This window comes from Enhydra lutris, unplaced genomic scaffold, assembly GCF_002288905.1.
Source record: "Enhydra lutris kenyoni isolate GAN:26980312 unplaced genomic scaffold, ASM228890v2 scaffoldscaffold47, whole genome shotgun sequence".
In the NCBI taxonomy this organism is placed as follows: Eukaryota; Metazoa; Chordata; class Mammalia; order Carnivora; family Mustelidae; genus Enhydra; species Enhydra lutris.
The window spans coordinates 2,229,192-2,245,738 of NW_019154131.1; the positions used below are offsets into that span (position 1 = coordinate 2,229,192).

Below are 16,547 nucleotides of genomic sequence, written 5' to 3' on the forward strand. Positions count from 1 at the left end.
CTGTCAGTTGTCTTTTGGTTTTGTTAACTGTTTCCTTTTTGTGCAAAGCTTTTGATCTTGATGAAATCCCAATAGTTCATTTTTGCCCTAGCTTCCCTTGCCTTTGGAGATGTTCCTAGGAAGAAGTTGCTGTGGCTGAGGTCAAAGAGGTTGCTGCCTGTGTTCTCCTCAAGGATTTTGATGGATTCCTTTCTCACATTGAGGTCCTTCATCCATTTTGAGTCTATTTTTGTGTGTGGTGTAAGGAAATGGTCCAGTTTCATTTTTCTGCATGTGGCTGTCCAATTTTCCCAACACCATTTGTTGAAGAGACTGTCTTTCCATTGGACATTCTTTCCTGCTTTGTCGAAGATTAGTTGACCATAGAGTTGAGTCTATTTCTGGGCTCTCTATTCTGTTCCATTGATCTATGTGCCTGTTTTTGTGCCAGTACCATGCTGTCTTGATGATGACAGCTTTGTAATAGAGTTTGAAGTCTGGAATTGTGATACCACCAACTTTGGCTTTCTTTTTCAAATATTCTTCTGGCTCTTCGAGGTCTTTTCTGGTTCCATATAAATTTTAGGATTATTTGTTCCATTTCTTTAAAAAAAAAAATGGGTGAATTTTGATAGGGATTGCCTTAAACGTGTAGAGTGCTTTAGGTAGCATAGACATTTTCACAATATTTGTTCTTCCAATCCATGAGCATGGAACATTTTTCCATTTCTTTGTGTCTTCCTCAATTTCTTTCATGAGTACTTTATAGTTTTCTGAGTATAGATTCTTAGCCTCTTTGGTTAGGTTTATTCCTACGTATCTTATGGTTTTGGGTGCAATTGTAAATGGGATTGACTCCTTGATTTCTCTTTCTTTTATCTTGTTGTAAGGAAATGCAACTGATTTCTGTGCATTGATTTTATATCCTGACACTTTACTGAATTCCTGTACAAGTTCTAGCAGTGTTGGAGTGGAGTCTTTTGGGTTTTCCACATATAGTATCATACCATCTGCAAAGAGTGATAGTTTGACTTCTTCCTTGCCGATTTGGATGCCTTTAATTTATTTTTGTTGTCTGATTGCTGAGGCTAGGAATTCTAGTACTATGTTGAATACCAGTGGTGATAACGGACATCCCTGCCGTATTTCCTGACCTTAGTGGAAAAGCTCTCAGTTTTTCTCCATTGAGGATGATATTTGCGGTGGGTTTTTCATAGATGGCTTTGATGATATTGAGGTATGTAACCTCTATCCCTACACTTTGAAGAGTTTTGATCAGGAAAGGATGCTGTACTTTGTTAAATGCTTTTTCAGCATCTATAGAGAGTATCATATGGTTCTTGTTCTTTCTTTTATTAATGTATTGTATCACATTGATTGATTTGTGGATGTAAAATGGTGAATTTTTAACTATTCTCCTTCTATATTTGATATGCTCTTGAGAATATTTTCCTTATTAGTAAAATATATGAAGTTACTGCATAGAGTTATTTGGGAGTATTTAGAGTATCCAGAGATCCGTGATAAATACATTTGTGTATTTACTTGTTAGATTTGACAACATGAGTTGCTACATTGTTTTCATTTTAATACAATTTTGTTTAGAAAGTAATTTAAGTGATGTGGGTGGGGAAAATCTTATACTGTCGCATTGGTTTATACTCTTTTCATTTACCTTTTGCAGGTACTGTACTCCAAGATACTTGGATTATGAAGATTTGGAGCGCAAGTACTGGAAGAACTTAACTTTTGTGGCACCTATCTACGGCGCAGACATTAATGGGAGCATATATGATGAGGTATATTTATACTGTAGTGGGTTTTGTAAACGGCATATTTCCCATTTTTGTTACTGTTCTAGGTACTAGAAAAGTACTTCTTTGTTGTGCTGTGTGTGATCCATGATTCCTCATAGGATAAGAGGTAATCAAGACATACCTGTAGGATTTCTGTTGCTGGCATTTTTCAGATTGAAACCAGTGAATGGTACAAATACCTGAAATTGTTCAACAGCAATTTATTAAATGGTTATCCGGCTAATCTTTAAAATATACTAAAATTTTTTCGAGCAAAACACATTATAAAGATAATTGGGAAACAGGAAATATTATCCATAATACTACCAACTTAAGGCAAAAAACAGTATTTTAATATGCATTCTTCTAGTAGTTTTCCCCTAGTCATTTTAAAAAGTTATATTTGAATAGACTTATTCTCCTTTTTTCCACAAATTGTGAAAATTTTTATTTATATATTTCTTTAAAAAAAAATTTTTATTTATTTATTTATTTAGAGCTCACATGAATGCATAGGGAGGGGAGGGGCAGAGGGAGGGGGAGAGAGAGAATCCCAAGTGGACTCCCTGCTGAGCATGGAGCCCATGGGGGTTGGGGACTAGATCTCAGGACCTGAGATCATGTCCTGAGCCAAAATCAAGAGTTGCACACTCAACCAACTGAGCTACCCAGGCGCCCTGATATCTTCCATACCAGTCTTAAGAAAGCAGTTGTATATAGTTAATCTCATAGTTGTAGAAATGTGTGAAACTAGGTTGTTGTCAATCATAAATTTCCCCTGAACTAATGATTTATTTTATGCCATCTCTTTGGTTTCTTCTGTATGATACTGGTAAGTTTTTAGGCTTCCAAGAGGAAGATTGAACTGAGAAATCATCCAGATTCTAGACTGAGAGTTTGCTTGTCTTAGTGCTCTAAAATAAAATAAAACTCAGTTTAAGGTATTTTTTTTTCTAACCACCCTTTGGGATCATTGACCTCTTTGTTAATATTTGCATATATAATTAAGAGTTAGAAGTAGCATATTTGGGACAGTTTCCAGAACAATTAACATAAAAAATGCCCTGAACTAGTTTTCCCTATTTGATAGTAAAATGCGATAATTGTTAATGGCACAGAAGAGATTGATGGACTTTGGTTTGCTGTGCTTATCAATGTACTACTTGTATTTGAAAACCAGTTACATATTGGCATTGTTTTAAGGGAACATTGACTTTAGAATTCAGATTTGAGTAATGTTACTTATTAAAATCCAATGAACAAAATCCACTGGTCTGTAAACATCCTCATCATTTCCACATTCTAAAGTCAGGAATCTGTCATTTTGGTAGGACCTACAAGGCATAATAGTATTTTATGGAATTTGTGTGGCTCAGCAGGAACATTTAGTAGCTCCAGAGTTGAGGTGACATTTTCAAAGCTTTTGTAGCATAAAGAGAGATAAGTGAGATGTTGTAAACTGCTACTGGTAAACAAAACCAATCACACTCCCGACACCTTAATTCAAACAAATGAAAAACAACTTGTTTTTGCCCCCTTGAGGTAGATGGAGAGTAATAAGAGAGAGAGTGCATTAAAGAGAGTGATGAAGAGTGAGTGTACTAATAACCCATGATTGTCAGCAGTGTTTGAAATCATCACAATGAATATGCATTGAAAAAGCCCATGTATTGTTTTGCTCTTTACTTTTGTGTCCTTGAATTAACTGTTTGGCTCAATACTTAAATTGTATTGGGAACTGGTTTGTTATGGTTCATGGCATTATTTTGGAAGGAATTAATAGTCATCAAATTGTAGTTCACTTCCCCCCTAATTTCTAGTTATGGCCATTTCCTTTAATTTTAGTAGAATGATAAAAAACCATGTCTTTTTTTTTTTTTTTTTTTTGATGAGGCTGGAAGTTCTTGGAGAGGGTATGGGGAGGTAAGAGGAACAATTTGTGCAGGGTGCAGAGATGAATAAGGATCCTCATTCTCAATTCATAAGCTTAGAGGGGCAATAAAGTGTAATAAGCTTGGCCAAGAGTTCTAGGGAGCTGGGAGGAGAGACACTTAGAACAGCCTTGGCAGTGAAGGGTCTGAACTGGACCTAGATGAGTAAGTTCCAAGTCAGGTAAAGGAAGTAGAAAGGAGGATGGGACAGGAACTAGACAAATTTGAGGGTAAGATCACACATAATACATAATAGTCTCTGTATTTTTACTGAATTCTGAGGCTTTTTTTCTGAGCAACAGCTTGAGGAGGGTGAGGCTGGTCTGGAATAATGGATTCTAAGGGGAAGGGATCTGCCCCAGGCTGCAGACAGAGCTGTGGATATGGGCTCAGACCTGTGGTGCTATAGTGGCCCCTCCTGCTCACATGTTTGTCTTGCAACACCAGACAAATCTTTTCAGTGGCAATGAGATAGGTGCCATTTTAGTGATGATCAGGCTTGGATACAAAATAGGAATTAGGGGTGAGGGTGTTCATGAGGGACTAGTTGAGAACCGTCAACCCTAATAGTGAAGGGAAAAGGGCTTGGAGATCCCAGGGCACAAGTCTTGGCTCCTCTTTCATTCTGCCGTTTCTTTCAGAGCTTGATATATTAGGATATATGAAAAGAGTATCAGTCTGTACCATGGGCAGTAGCCTGTGGCAGTGGTAACAGTCATATGACTTAAACAAGTTACTATTTTTAAAATTGAAATACCAAGGGGGGAGGGGGGTTGGGGGGGTGGGATTATGGACATTGGGGAGGGTATGTGCTATGATGAGTGCTGTGAAGTGTGTAAACCTGGCGATTCACAGACCTGTACCCCTGGGGATAAAAATATATGTTTATAAAAAATAAAATTAAAAAAAAAAAAATAAAATAAAATTGAAATACCAAGACTATCAAAGGCATGTGGTGACATGATGTAGAGCAGGGGTTGCAGTCAGAGTCTGTCTGTCTTTATAAATAAAGTTTTATTGGAGCATAACCTAATTAATTCATTTACATATTATGGTTTTTTTTTTCCACCACAGTGGCAGAGTTAAATAGTTGTGACAGAGATTGTATGGCCCACAAAAGCTAAAATATTTATTGTCTGCCCTTTGCAGAAAAGGTTTACCAATCCCTAATACATAATTAAGCATACTTATATACTCAGGGAAGGAAGCTCAAAACCTTTTTGAGATAGATGGGATATAAATAAAATAAAATTCTGAATGTTCTTAGGAGAATGGGATTCATATATATTGACTACACTGATACCTCGAGACAGTGAAATTGAGATGTTTAATTATGTCAGGAATTTTCTGTAATTTAAGATGTTCCTGAAGTTAGAAGTAGAACAACCTGTGTTCTAGGGTGGCCCTAGATGACTCCTTGGTAACAATAACATAAGCTTAAGAGTCCTAAGATCTGAATTTTTGTTGTTGTTATGCTTCACTAAGAGCTTGTCCATTATATGTATTATATATATATATATATATATTATGCATACACACATATGTATGTATATATATTTTAACTTTAATCATTTAATTAATTAATTTAAAGAATTTTTTATTTGAGAAAGAGAGAGCATGAGCCAGGGGGCAGAGGAAGAGGGAGAAGCAGGCTTCCCGTAGAGCAGAGAGCCCGATGCGGGGCTGGATCCCTGGATTCTGAGATCACTACCTGAGCCGAGGTAGACACTTAACCAACTGAGCCTGGTTCCCTGGGCTCGTTCATTATAAAGAAAGTTTTAACTAGCCTTTGCTAACTATACATTTAAAAAGTTAGCTTTCTGTTAAAAGAAGCATGAGTTACTTCAGGAAACAAACACAGAAAAGAAGAGACATAAAGGGTGAAGAGGAACAGGGAGAAAATGTCCTGTAACTGTGTGGGATGATGCAACTTGGCTAGGGGACATGCAAGTCAACAGGTATTTGTAAGAATGGCAGAAGCTAGGACATTTCTGAGATAGGCAGTAGCTGAGTGTACTTCCACAGACCTTTGAAGACAGATTGTGAAGCACAGGTATCAACATTATTTATGCTACAACAGTGAGAGTAAGGCAGTCAGTCTTGTGTTCTGTGTGCTATTTATGGCTGTGTTTCTAGCAACACCTGTCATATAGTATAATGTCTTAATGATGATAATGGTTTATTAAATGGAGGTTTAAATGGAGTTCCATATCCTTTAAGCTGGCTATTATCTTCATAACTTGTTACACCAGAAGGATTCCCAAGAATATTGTCTGTTTTCAAGAGAGTCTTCTTTGCAAGATTTTCCCTTTGTTAAATGGTGAGAGAGAGTTCTGCTCCTAAGCCTCACCCACCTCCTCCACCGCCCAGGCTTTCTGATTCGGATATCTCATATCATCACAGGCAGTACAGTCTGCAGTGGCCCCTTTGAGCCGATGTTGTCAGAGTAGTGTACCAGCAAGGACCTTAGCTTATCCACACCGTCATAGTTCTCACTTAAGAGCAAGTTAGCCTTCTTTGGATGCTTTACGTCCCGGTACTTCTTTGTTTTGAAATAAGCCTGTGAGATGGTATTGCATTAAGACTGTCAGTTTCCTTTGTGTGTCATCATTTTTTTTTTTTTTTAAAGATTTTATTTATTTATTTGACAGAGAGAGATCACAAGTAGACGGAGAGGCAGGCAGAGAGAGAGAGAGAGGAGGAAGCAGGCCTCCTGCCGAGCAGAGAGCCTGATGTGGGACTCGATCCCAGGACCCTGAGACCATGACCCGAGCCGAAGGCAGCGGCCCAACCCACTGAGCCACCCAGGCGCCCCAATGTGTGTCATCATTTTTAATGGCAGTTTTTTGCAGTTCTCTGGAGGAAGATAGCCCATCTCACTGTGAGGGGAAACTGCTTCACCCATGACCTTCAGCTTGTGCCATATATCACTGCTCATAAATCTCTCAGACTTGCTTTGAGATTTAGTTTCTTCAGTAAATCATGTTTTCCCTCTCCCCACACTTGCAGGTGCTTCTAGGTCTTTGAAAGTGTCCACCACCCGCCCCTGTACCAGCCTGGTACTCTGTGGTCTCCTGCACTGTGAGTGGAGCTCAGTCCACTGTACAAGGAATTTCTCTAGTTTCTCAGATATTGTGTTGGCTTGGGTAACTACAGTTAAGCTTTCCAACACTGCTGTGTTTAATAGATAGGGACATATGGAGATAATGTGTTATGTGCTTCCTTCCCTCAGTATGCACCATTACTTCCAACTCTTTCTGACATGTGGGCTTTTATAAGTTTCTTATGCTCTTTTGTTGCACAGTTCTACTTTCTCAGGATATTTTCATTACAAATGATGGAATAATGATAGCATTGGTTCTCAGAGGTACATTTAATATGGGCACAAGGCACGATTGGCATAATCCTTTAGGGAGAACAGTTGAGATACAACTGAGCTGTTATCCACATTCCCTTACCTAGATTTGTGTACAACCAAAATGATTCTGTTGGTAGACATTCAGAGTCATTTTAGAGAGTTTTTGATGTGGATATTGAATTTTGGGTAAAAAACATATAATTACAGCAAATTTGGAAAAAGAGTATAGAAAATTAAGGATATCTCTATTTATGTGAATATTTCTTCCTCAGTAGATGCTTAGTCACTAACAGTGATGGTAGGTGTTATTTCTCATAGACTCTTCAGTCCCAACGCCTATCATAGTGTCTGCTGTAAAAAATGCAGTGAAATAATTGTAGAATTGATGAGTGTATGACTTCTAAAAAATAGTCTGAGGACAAACCATGGAGTTTCTTATATGTTTTTGGTTATCACTCTGTACATTTTGAATTGTTTGAGATCATTTTAGTAGAGAAGTGAAGTTTCACAATCATGCTTTAGGAACTGTGGTCAGATAATGGTCTTTAAGGTGGACTGGTCACCGCAATTGAAAAGTGCTTTGAAGAGAAAGAAGAGGTACAGGTTAGAGTAATCTTTCCCAGTGTGTGATTTTTCTGAACATGAATACCCAAACTTTTTGGTCTCAGGACTCCTTTATACTTCTAATAATTTATTGTGGACCTCAAAGAGCTTTTCTCTTATAGGTTATATCTATCCTTGTTTGTTTTATTAGAAATTAAAACTGAAACAGAGATTATTTAAAAGTATTTTAATTCATTAAGAATAACCTGTTATATAATAACATACACATTTTTATTAAAAAATGACTACTTTCTGAAACAAAAAATTTGGTGAAAGGGGTGGCATTATTTTACATTTTTCAAATCTCTAATGTCTAGCTTCAAAGAAGACTTCCGGATTCATATATTTGCTTCTGCATTTAGTCTGTGGTGATGTCATATAGCCTCTGGAAAACTTGACCCTACTGTTAGAGCGTAAAGCAAATAATGTGTTGGTATAATTGTGGAGACAGTTTTGATGCCATGGACCCTAATGGGAGCTGGGTGTTTTCCCATGGTCCTCAGACAACACTTGAAAAATTGTTACCTTAAGATATTTAGCAAAAGATTACTTCTCTGATTGCAGTCTACATAGATGATGCAGGGATTTTAAGACAAAATAACAATGTAGCATTCTTGTTACTGACTTTCTGCATTCCTGATATATACGTCAAAGACCAAATCACATTAGGAGACAGTGGTTCTCATCATGGAAGCCGTGGAATTCTTTGGGGAACATCATGCCATATATTCTGTCATATAATTTAGGCAAAATATTACAAGCAGAAAATGGATGTAGGATGTGAACTCAAGTCCTTAAGTCTTAAAATATATAAAATATTTTAGAGAAATTATATTTCTGAGATTATCCGTCAATGTTAATTTGCTAGTTATCCAGGTATTTCTTAATATACAATTGATAGAAAATTCAAAACATTTTGAAAAACTGTGGTAAGCCTTAAGACAAAAATACAGTGTCTTATACTATATATTTCTTCTTGAGAGCTAGAAAAATTTTTTTCCCTACTATTTATGTACTGGGTAGATGGATATGTATTTGGGGTCCTCTTTCCAGTTTCTTTTGCCAATTTTCTTTATGGTATGTGAGTATAAATACATAAATGTTAAAGGTAAAAGTACCTTTTTATTGATATAAATGTTAAGGATAAAAAATTTGGAAAGCATTGTGTAAGAGAAAAAAAATTGAAATCACTCATAAATCCTGGCAAAGACACTAGCTGTCAACAATGTTTAGTGTATTTCTTTCCAATGTTTTTTCTCTACTCAATGCTTGAGAACTGTGTTTTGCTTGTTTTTTATTTGTTTGTTTTTTACAAATATGGTATTGTAGTGAACGTATTTGGCTTTTCTTTTCCTCTCCTATTTTAACACATTGTGAACACTTCCCCCTGTTGATAGATGTTCTTCAACAGGGTGATTTAACATTTATCTTATCCGTCTTATTTGTTTTTTCATTCCTTGTGTCATTTTTGTGGATTCTTAAGTGAAAAAAGGATTATCCATGAGTTAGATATATTTTCTAAATATTGTTACCTGTGTGTTTATCTGTCTTATTTTTATTGGTAGGATGGTTTTCTCTGGGGGAGGGGGAGAGGATTTTAAATCTAAGGTGAAGAGGGATGCAGGCAGGTTGTAGAGGCAGGGAGGGTATGACAACTCCTGGTGTTACAGAGATCAGTTGAGGTAGGCCATAGTCCATAGTGGGGTGGCCAGATTATTGTCAACCCATAAGAGTGGCACTTTGCGGCAGACACTGACTGACTTATTTCCTGCCTTTCCCACATAGCCTCTTGAAATAGAAGGGCATATTAAACAATACAGAATATTTGATCTATTTACATATATAATCAATGCCTTCTATCCCTAGCTGTGACTTTCAAGAAAGCCCTGTCTTTGCCTTGGAGTATTCATCTGTAAAGGGAAGTCAATTAACTGCTCTCTGAGGTTCTTCCCAGATTAAAAATGTTTTTTCATGATGAGCAACATTTCTTAAAGAAGGTGAACTGGATTCTTTAATAGTGAAGTTTTACGAGCTCCAGATTTTTTGTGGTATTTTAATTTTATCAAGAGCCTCTCTGTAAGAAAGCTTTTGGGTAAAGCATGGGAATCTTTTCATACTGAGATTTTAGTTTTAGTGGTATCTTTAGCCTTATAAATGATATATATTTTTTCTTCTCACAATGGGGGAGTTTAAATACCTTTATCCACCAGATGGTGCAATTGAACAACAAATTTATCTAAGACAGAGGGTTTCCCAGTGAGGTTAAACAGTTTAAATTGAGTCACTAACGCAGTTCCTTTCCATTTTTTATTTGTGTCATGTCAGTATATCATTTCTCTTGAAATAAGAAACAATTTGAAGGCAGAACACTATGTGTGTAATTTTCACATCCAAGATAAAATGTCATCATTCCAGACATTTTTTGGTGCAAAGAAAAAGATATTGGTGTATAGAATTTTGACTTTCAGATTTTGGTTTTCTGAAATGAGGTTTTGAGTTAGTCAAAACTCAATTTCTGCCAGCATATTGTGGCTGACCTTCAGTGAGTGATCCCATATTATGCCATCAAACAGGGGAGATGATGGTTCTTCCAATTCAGTAGTCATATTTCATCTAAAATGTTCCATCAGTTCTGGAAGCTGTGTTTTTAGAGGGCTATTGCTAGAACAGCATGCCAGGATTATAGAGGAACTGACAAAGGAAGACATGTAAAGCCCAGATGCAGGATGACCTCAGAATGGCCACTGCCCTCAGGTGTATTGCATGTGAGATGGTTAGGTGGGATTACTGTGGGAACATCTATTTTGTCTCTGGAAGAACTTTGCAAAGAATGCAATTGCCCCAGGACAGGCTAGGCTGCCACTTTGAGATAAGCAGCTACTGATCTCAGCATGTTCATGGGAAAAACTGTTTGATCTTATGTTGAAAATTATTTTGGGTTTGATAGGATTTAGATAGAATTAGTAATTTTTGTTTAACTTCTCTTTATGTCTCAACTGTTAAACTTCACAATTAAGATACACTTACATGTTCAATACAGTGCTAAACTGATAATCAGAAGTGTGTGTAGAGTCCCATGCTGCTGAGTGGTTTGTGGAAGTGTGAGAAGTGTCAGGATAGCAGGTCTTTGCCAGTACAAGGTGCTTACTAGTTAGCTGGAGAGTCATGAAAGGTTTACCCAAGGGATAAATAACACATATAGTGCAAACTTGGTGCTCCAAGGCTGGCATGAATACTATGCACCTTAAGAGTATAAAAAGGTTAAATTTCCTGGAGACTGACACAATCCCCGAGATTATGGTGAGAATTAAAGGTATAGTGGCCATCAGACATATGAGCCATGGTGAGGGGTGAGGATACTAAGTGTTCTCTGGGTACTAGATGATCAGTACGCCCAGAGGGGCAGATACCTCTTGGGAAAGAATTAGGAAAGCAACAATAGGAATTACTGAAGGGGCCAGAACATGAAGGCCAGAGGTGAAAAACCAGAGTTTTATTGCTGAATGGTGATCATAGAATCATTGATGATCTCACCTGGAAGGTGTCTTGGAAACCATCTGATGTAGCCAATACATTTTTAGATGAAGATCCTCACATTGAAATAGGATTTATCCAAGATGACACCCACTTAGTGACAGAGTTGGGAGGCCCCTTTTCCTCTTCTCTTTCTACTATTCTACACTGTCGCCAGGAAGGATAATTAGAACTTTGAACTGAGTTGTGTACTCTGGTCCTCTTCCCCTCTTGGGTTAATATCTTCCAGGGTCTTCACTGGATGTTTAGTATCATCAGAAGCAAGCTTCTTCTGTTGCCATTGCAGCCCTGGCCTTGCCTGCAAGTTCATAAAAGTTCTTTGATAAGACATGTCCATTTGAAGCTCCATTCCTACCTTGGCCCCACTATTGCCCATTTTCAAAAAAATGAGGGTGAATATAATCTAGATTTCATCTTTATTATGGCTTTTAAAGACATGGAGCAGTTTTTTTTTTTTTTTTAAGAGAGATTTTATAAATAGAAAGAATCATGTAATTCTACCGTGAAAAAGGAACTGTTGATCCACACCTTTGGCTTCTAGAGTCTGTTTTAGAAAGGATCAGAAATAACGGGTTTATGTACCAAAATTATTTTCCAGTTTTTTTTTTTAATTACAGCAAAGACTGTAAAATAGTGTATGTGTTACAAAGGAAAATAATGATACAAGCTGTTGTAGACATGAAGTAATACATACACTAGAATAGATGTTAGGAAAATGTTCATAATTCAGTGGTGAGTGAATAAACCAGAGTAACTGTGTATAGATGTATCCCCAAGGTAGATGCAGCAAAGGTGGTTCCAGAATGGAAGTATATAGCAAGATAGGCCTTCCTCAAGAAACAAGAAAAGTCTCACATACACAACCTAACATTACACCTAAGGGATCTGGAAAAAGAACAGCAAATAAAGCAAAACCAGCAGAAGAGCAGAAGTCAGTGATATAGAAATTAAAAAACAAAAACAGTATTATAGATTGATGAAACTAGAAGCTGGTTCTTAGAAAGAATTAATAAGATTGATAACCCCCCTAGCCAGACTTATCGAGAAGAGAAGAGAAAGGACCCAACTAAATAAAATCATGAATAAAAGAGGAGAGATCACAACCAACACCAAAGACCTACAAACAATTATAAGAGAATATTATGAGCAATTATATGCCAATAAATTAGACAATCTGGAAGAAATGGATGCATTCCTAGAGACAATAAACTACGAAAACTGAAACAGGAAGAAGTAGAAAACCTGAACAGACCCATAACCATCAAGGAAATTGAAGCGGTAATCAGAAATCTTCCAACAAATAAAAGAGTCCAGGGCCAGATGGTTTTGCAGGGGAATTCTACCAACATTTAAAGAAGAATTAATGCCTGTTCTTCTGAAATTATTCCAAAAAAATAGAAATGTAAGGAAAACTTGCAAATTCATTTTATGAGGCCAGCATTACCTTGATCCCCAAACCAAAGACCCCCACCAAAAAGAATTACAGACCAATATCCTTGATGAACATCTATGCAAAAATTCACACCAAGATACTAGCTAATAGGATCCAAGTACATTAAAAGGATTATTCACCATGAGCAAGGGATTTATTCCTGGCTGCAAGGGTGACTCATCATCTACAAATCAATCAGTGTAATACACCACATTAACAAAAGGAAGGAAAAGAACTGTATGATCCTCTTAATAGATGCAGATAAAGCATTTGACAAAACACAGCAGTCTTTCTTGATAAAAATCCTCAACCATGTAGGGATAGAGGGAACATACCTCAACATCATAAAAGCCTCATATGAAAAGACCCACAGTGAATAGCATCCTTAATGGGGAAAACCTGAGAGCTTTTCTCATAAGGTCAGGAATATGACAGGGATATCCACTCTCACAACTCTTATTCAACATAGCACTGAAAGTCCTAGTCACAGCAATCAGACAGCAAAAAGAAATAAAAGGAATCCAAATTGGTGAAGAAGTAGTCAAACTTTCTCTATGCAAATGACATGATACTCTATCTAGAAACCCCAAAAGACTTCATCCAAAAATTGCTAGAACTGATACAGGAATTCAGCAAAGTTGCAAGATATAAAATCAGTGCACAGAAATCAGTTGCATTTCTATATATAAGCAGTGAAGCAGCAGAAGATGAAATTAAGGATTCAATTCCATTTACTATTTCCAAAAACCATTAGATATCTAGAAATTAACCTAACCCAAGAGGTAAAAGATCTGTATTCTGAAAACTGTAGAACACTTATGAAAGAAATTGAGGAAGACACAAAGAAATGAAAAAACATTCCATGCTCATGGGTTGGAAGAAAATATATTGTTAAAATGTCTGTGTTACCCAAAGCAATCTACACATTCAGTGCAATCCCTATCAAAATTTTAACAGAGCTGGAACGAATCTAAAATGTGTATGGAACAAGACCCCAAATAACCAAAATAATGTTGAAAAAGAAAAGCAAGGGTGTGTGGGTGGTTCACTTGGTTAAGTATCTGCCTGTCACTCAGTGTCCTGGGATCAAGGCCCGCGTCAGGCTCCCTGCTTAGTGGAGAGTCTATTTCTCCCTTTCCCTCTGCTCACTTTTGTGCTTGTGCATGCATGCTCTCTCTCTGTCATATAAATAAATAAAATTTAAAAAAGAAAAGGAAAAAAAAAAAAAGAAAAGCTGGAGGCATCACAATTCCAGACTCTAGGCTGTATTTCAAAGCTGTAATCATCAGGACAGTATGGTTCTGGTACAAAAACTGAAACATAGTTCAGTGGAACAGAGTAGAGAACCCAGAAATGGACCCTCAGCTCTATGGTCAACTGATCGTTGACAAAACAGAAAGAATATCCAATGGACAAAGATCCAAAAAGACAACCTCTTCAATATATGGCATTGGGAAAATTGGACAGTCACGTGCAGGAGAATGACACTAGACCACTTTCTTACACCATACACAAAAGTAAACTCAAAATGGATGAAAGACCTAAATGGGAGACAGGAATCCATCAAAATCTTAGAGGAGAACACAGGCAGCAACCTCTTTGATCTTGGTGCAGCAACTTTTTGCTAGACATGTCTCCAGAAGCAAGAGAAACAAAAGCAAAAAGGAACTATTGGGACTTCATTAGGATAAAAAACTTTTTACACAGCAAAGGAGGCAATTATAAAACTAAAAGACAATGTAATGAATGGGAGAAGATAGTCAGAAATCATATATTAAAGGCTGGTATCCAAGATCTATAAAGAACTTATCAAACCCAGCCTCCAAAAACCAAAAAAAATCCAGTCAAGAAATGGGTATAAGACATGAACAGACACTTCTCCAAAGAAGACATACAAATAGCTAATATACACATGAAAAAAATGCTCACCATCATTTGGCATCAGGGGAATACAGATCAAAACCACAATGAGATACCACCTCACACTGGTCAGAATGGCTAAAATGGACAATTCAGGAAACAACAGTTGTTGGTGAGGATGTAGAGAAAGGGGAACCCTCTTACACTGTTGGTGGGAATGCACACTGGTACTGCCACTCTTGAAAACAGTATAGAGGTTCCTCAAAAAGTTAAAAATAGAACTAACTACCCCATGACCCAGCAATTGCACTTCTAGGTATTTATTCACAGGATACAAACATAATGATTCAGAGGGGCACATGCACCCCAATATGTATAGCAGCAGTGTCCACAGTGGCCAAACTATGGAAAGAGCCCAAATGTCCATTGACAGATGAATAGATAAAGAAGTGGCCACACACACACACACACACACACACACACACACACACACACACACGAATATTACTCAGCCGTGAAAACAAATGAAATTGTGCCATTTGCAATGACGTGGATGTAAGTAGAGGGTATTATGCTAAGGAAAATAAGTCAGTCAGACAAAGACATATGCCATATAATTTCACTCCTGTGTGGAATTTAAGAAACAAAACAGATGAACATAGTGGAATGGAAGGAAAAATAAGATGAAAACAGACGGAGGCAAACCGTAAGAGACTGATAACTGTAGGAAACAAGCTGAGGGTTGCTGGAGGGGAGAATGGCGTGGTTGGGTGACAGGCATTAAGGAGGGCATTTGATGTAATGAGCACTGGGTGTTATATGGAACTGATGAATCACTAAATTCTACCCCTGAAACTAACAATACACTATATGTTAACTAAATTGAATTTAAATAAAATTTAAAAAAAGATGAATCTCTAGGATCGTGAAATGCCCACATTGGGTTTCCAGTAGAATGTGTAGAATTCCCTTGATAAATCATTCAGTTGACATGGGCAGAGAGCAGCTAGTCTGGCTGAAATGGGGATGTTGAGGAGCTGATCCCACATACTAGCTTTCTAGAATGGGTTCCTCAAAGTCAGTCACCACCTGTCAGTGGGCATTTGGGGTCACTGGAACAGAATTAGTGCCACTAAAATCAGGAGTCTGATTCTAATTATGTTCTAATTTAAAATATTTCTTCTTAGAGAAAAATATAACCAAGATTATATAATGGTTTTCTCTTATTTGCAGGTTTATAAATGAGTTTAGTCTCCAAATGTTTTACAGTGAGAAAATGTAGTTTTTTTTTTTTAAAGATTTTTATTTATTTATTTGAGAAAGAGACAATGAGAGAGCACGCATGAGCAAGGAGAAGGTCAGAGGGAGAAGCAGACTCCCCATGGAGCTGGGAGCCCGATGCGGGACTCGATCCAGTAACTCCAGGATCATGACCTGAGCCGAAGGCAGTCGTCCAACCAACTGAACCACCCAGGCGTCCCGAGAAAATGTAGTTTTATATTCAGAATAATTCTTGTTCTCCCATTTTCACTGAAGGCATACTGTTGAGCCTTTGTATATGATCCAAAACTTTACAGTGTGAAGAATGAAGATGAGATCATTGGAAATACCTTAGATTGTTTTTATTTTATGAATAATTAAAGGGAAACTTGAGTTCAGCCCTCTGCCAAGTGTTAGGAGAGTGTTAAATCTAAAATTGCTTTAAGTGGGAAATTACAGCAACAGAGAAATGAAGCAAGGTGGAAAAAACAATTGGGATATGCAAAAGAAAAAATAGAACTGGGAAACAAAGAACTGGGAGAGGCAGATAAATTCTTTATCTAAATTGAGATTTTATTGGAATTAGTAGAAGTAGTAAAGATGGTGAAAATAGATGCTAAGTACTTAGGCATTTTCCGTCATAAAAATTTATTATAAGATGCAATGATATTGAAATACTGTGTTACAGTGCAGTATAATACACTTTGAAAAGTTGAATAACACAAGGGGTTTCTTAATCTAGAAAGTATGAATACATTAGCAAATATTTTTTGTTTTTGATTTACTATATTAAA

The 16,547-nt window shown here is 37.0% G+C and overlaps 1 protein-coding gene across 2 annotated transcripts in view; it reads left to right on the forward strand.

Annotated features, from left to right (window-relative positions):
* Positions 1 to 16,547, forward strand: part of LOC111156570 (lysine demethylase 4C) — a 467,853-nt gene that overhangs the window by 55,197 nt on the left and 396,109 nt on the right. For both annotated transcript variants that reach the window (XM_022517552.1, XM_022517553.1), the window contains exon 4: positions 1,664 to 1,778. In XM_022517552.1, the coding sequence (XP_022373260.1) occupies positions 1,664 to 1,778 (115 nt within the window). The remainder of the gene's footprint in view (positions 1 to 1,663; positions 1,779 to 16,547) is intronic.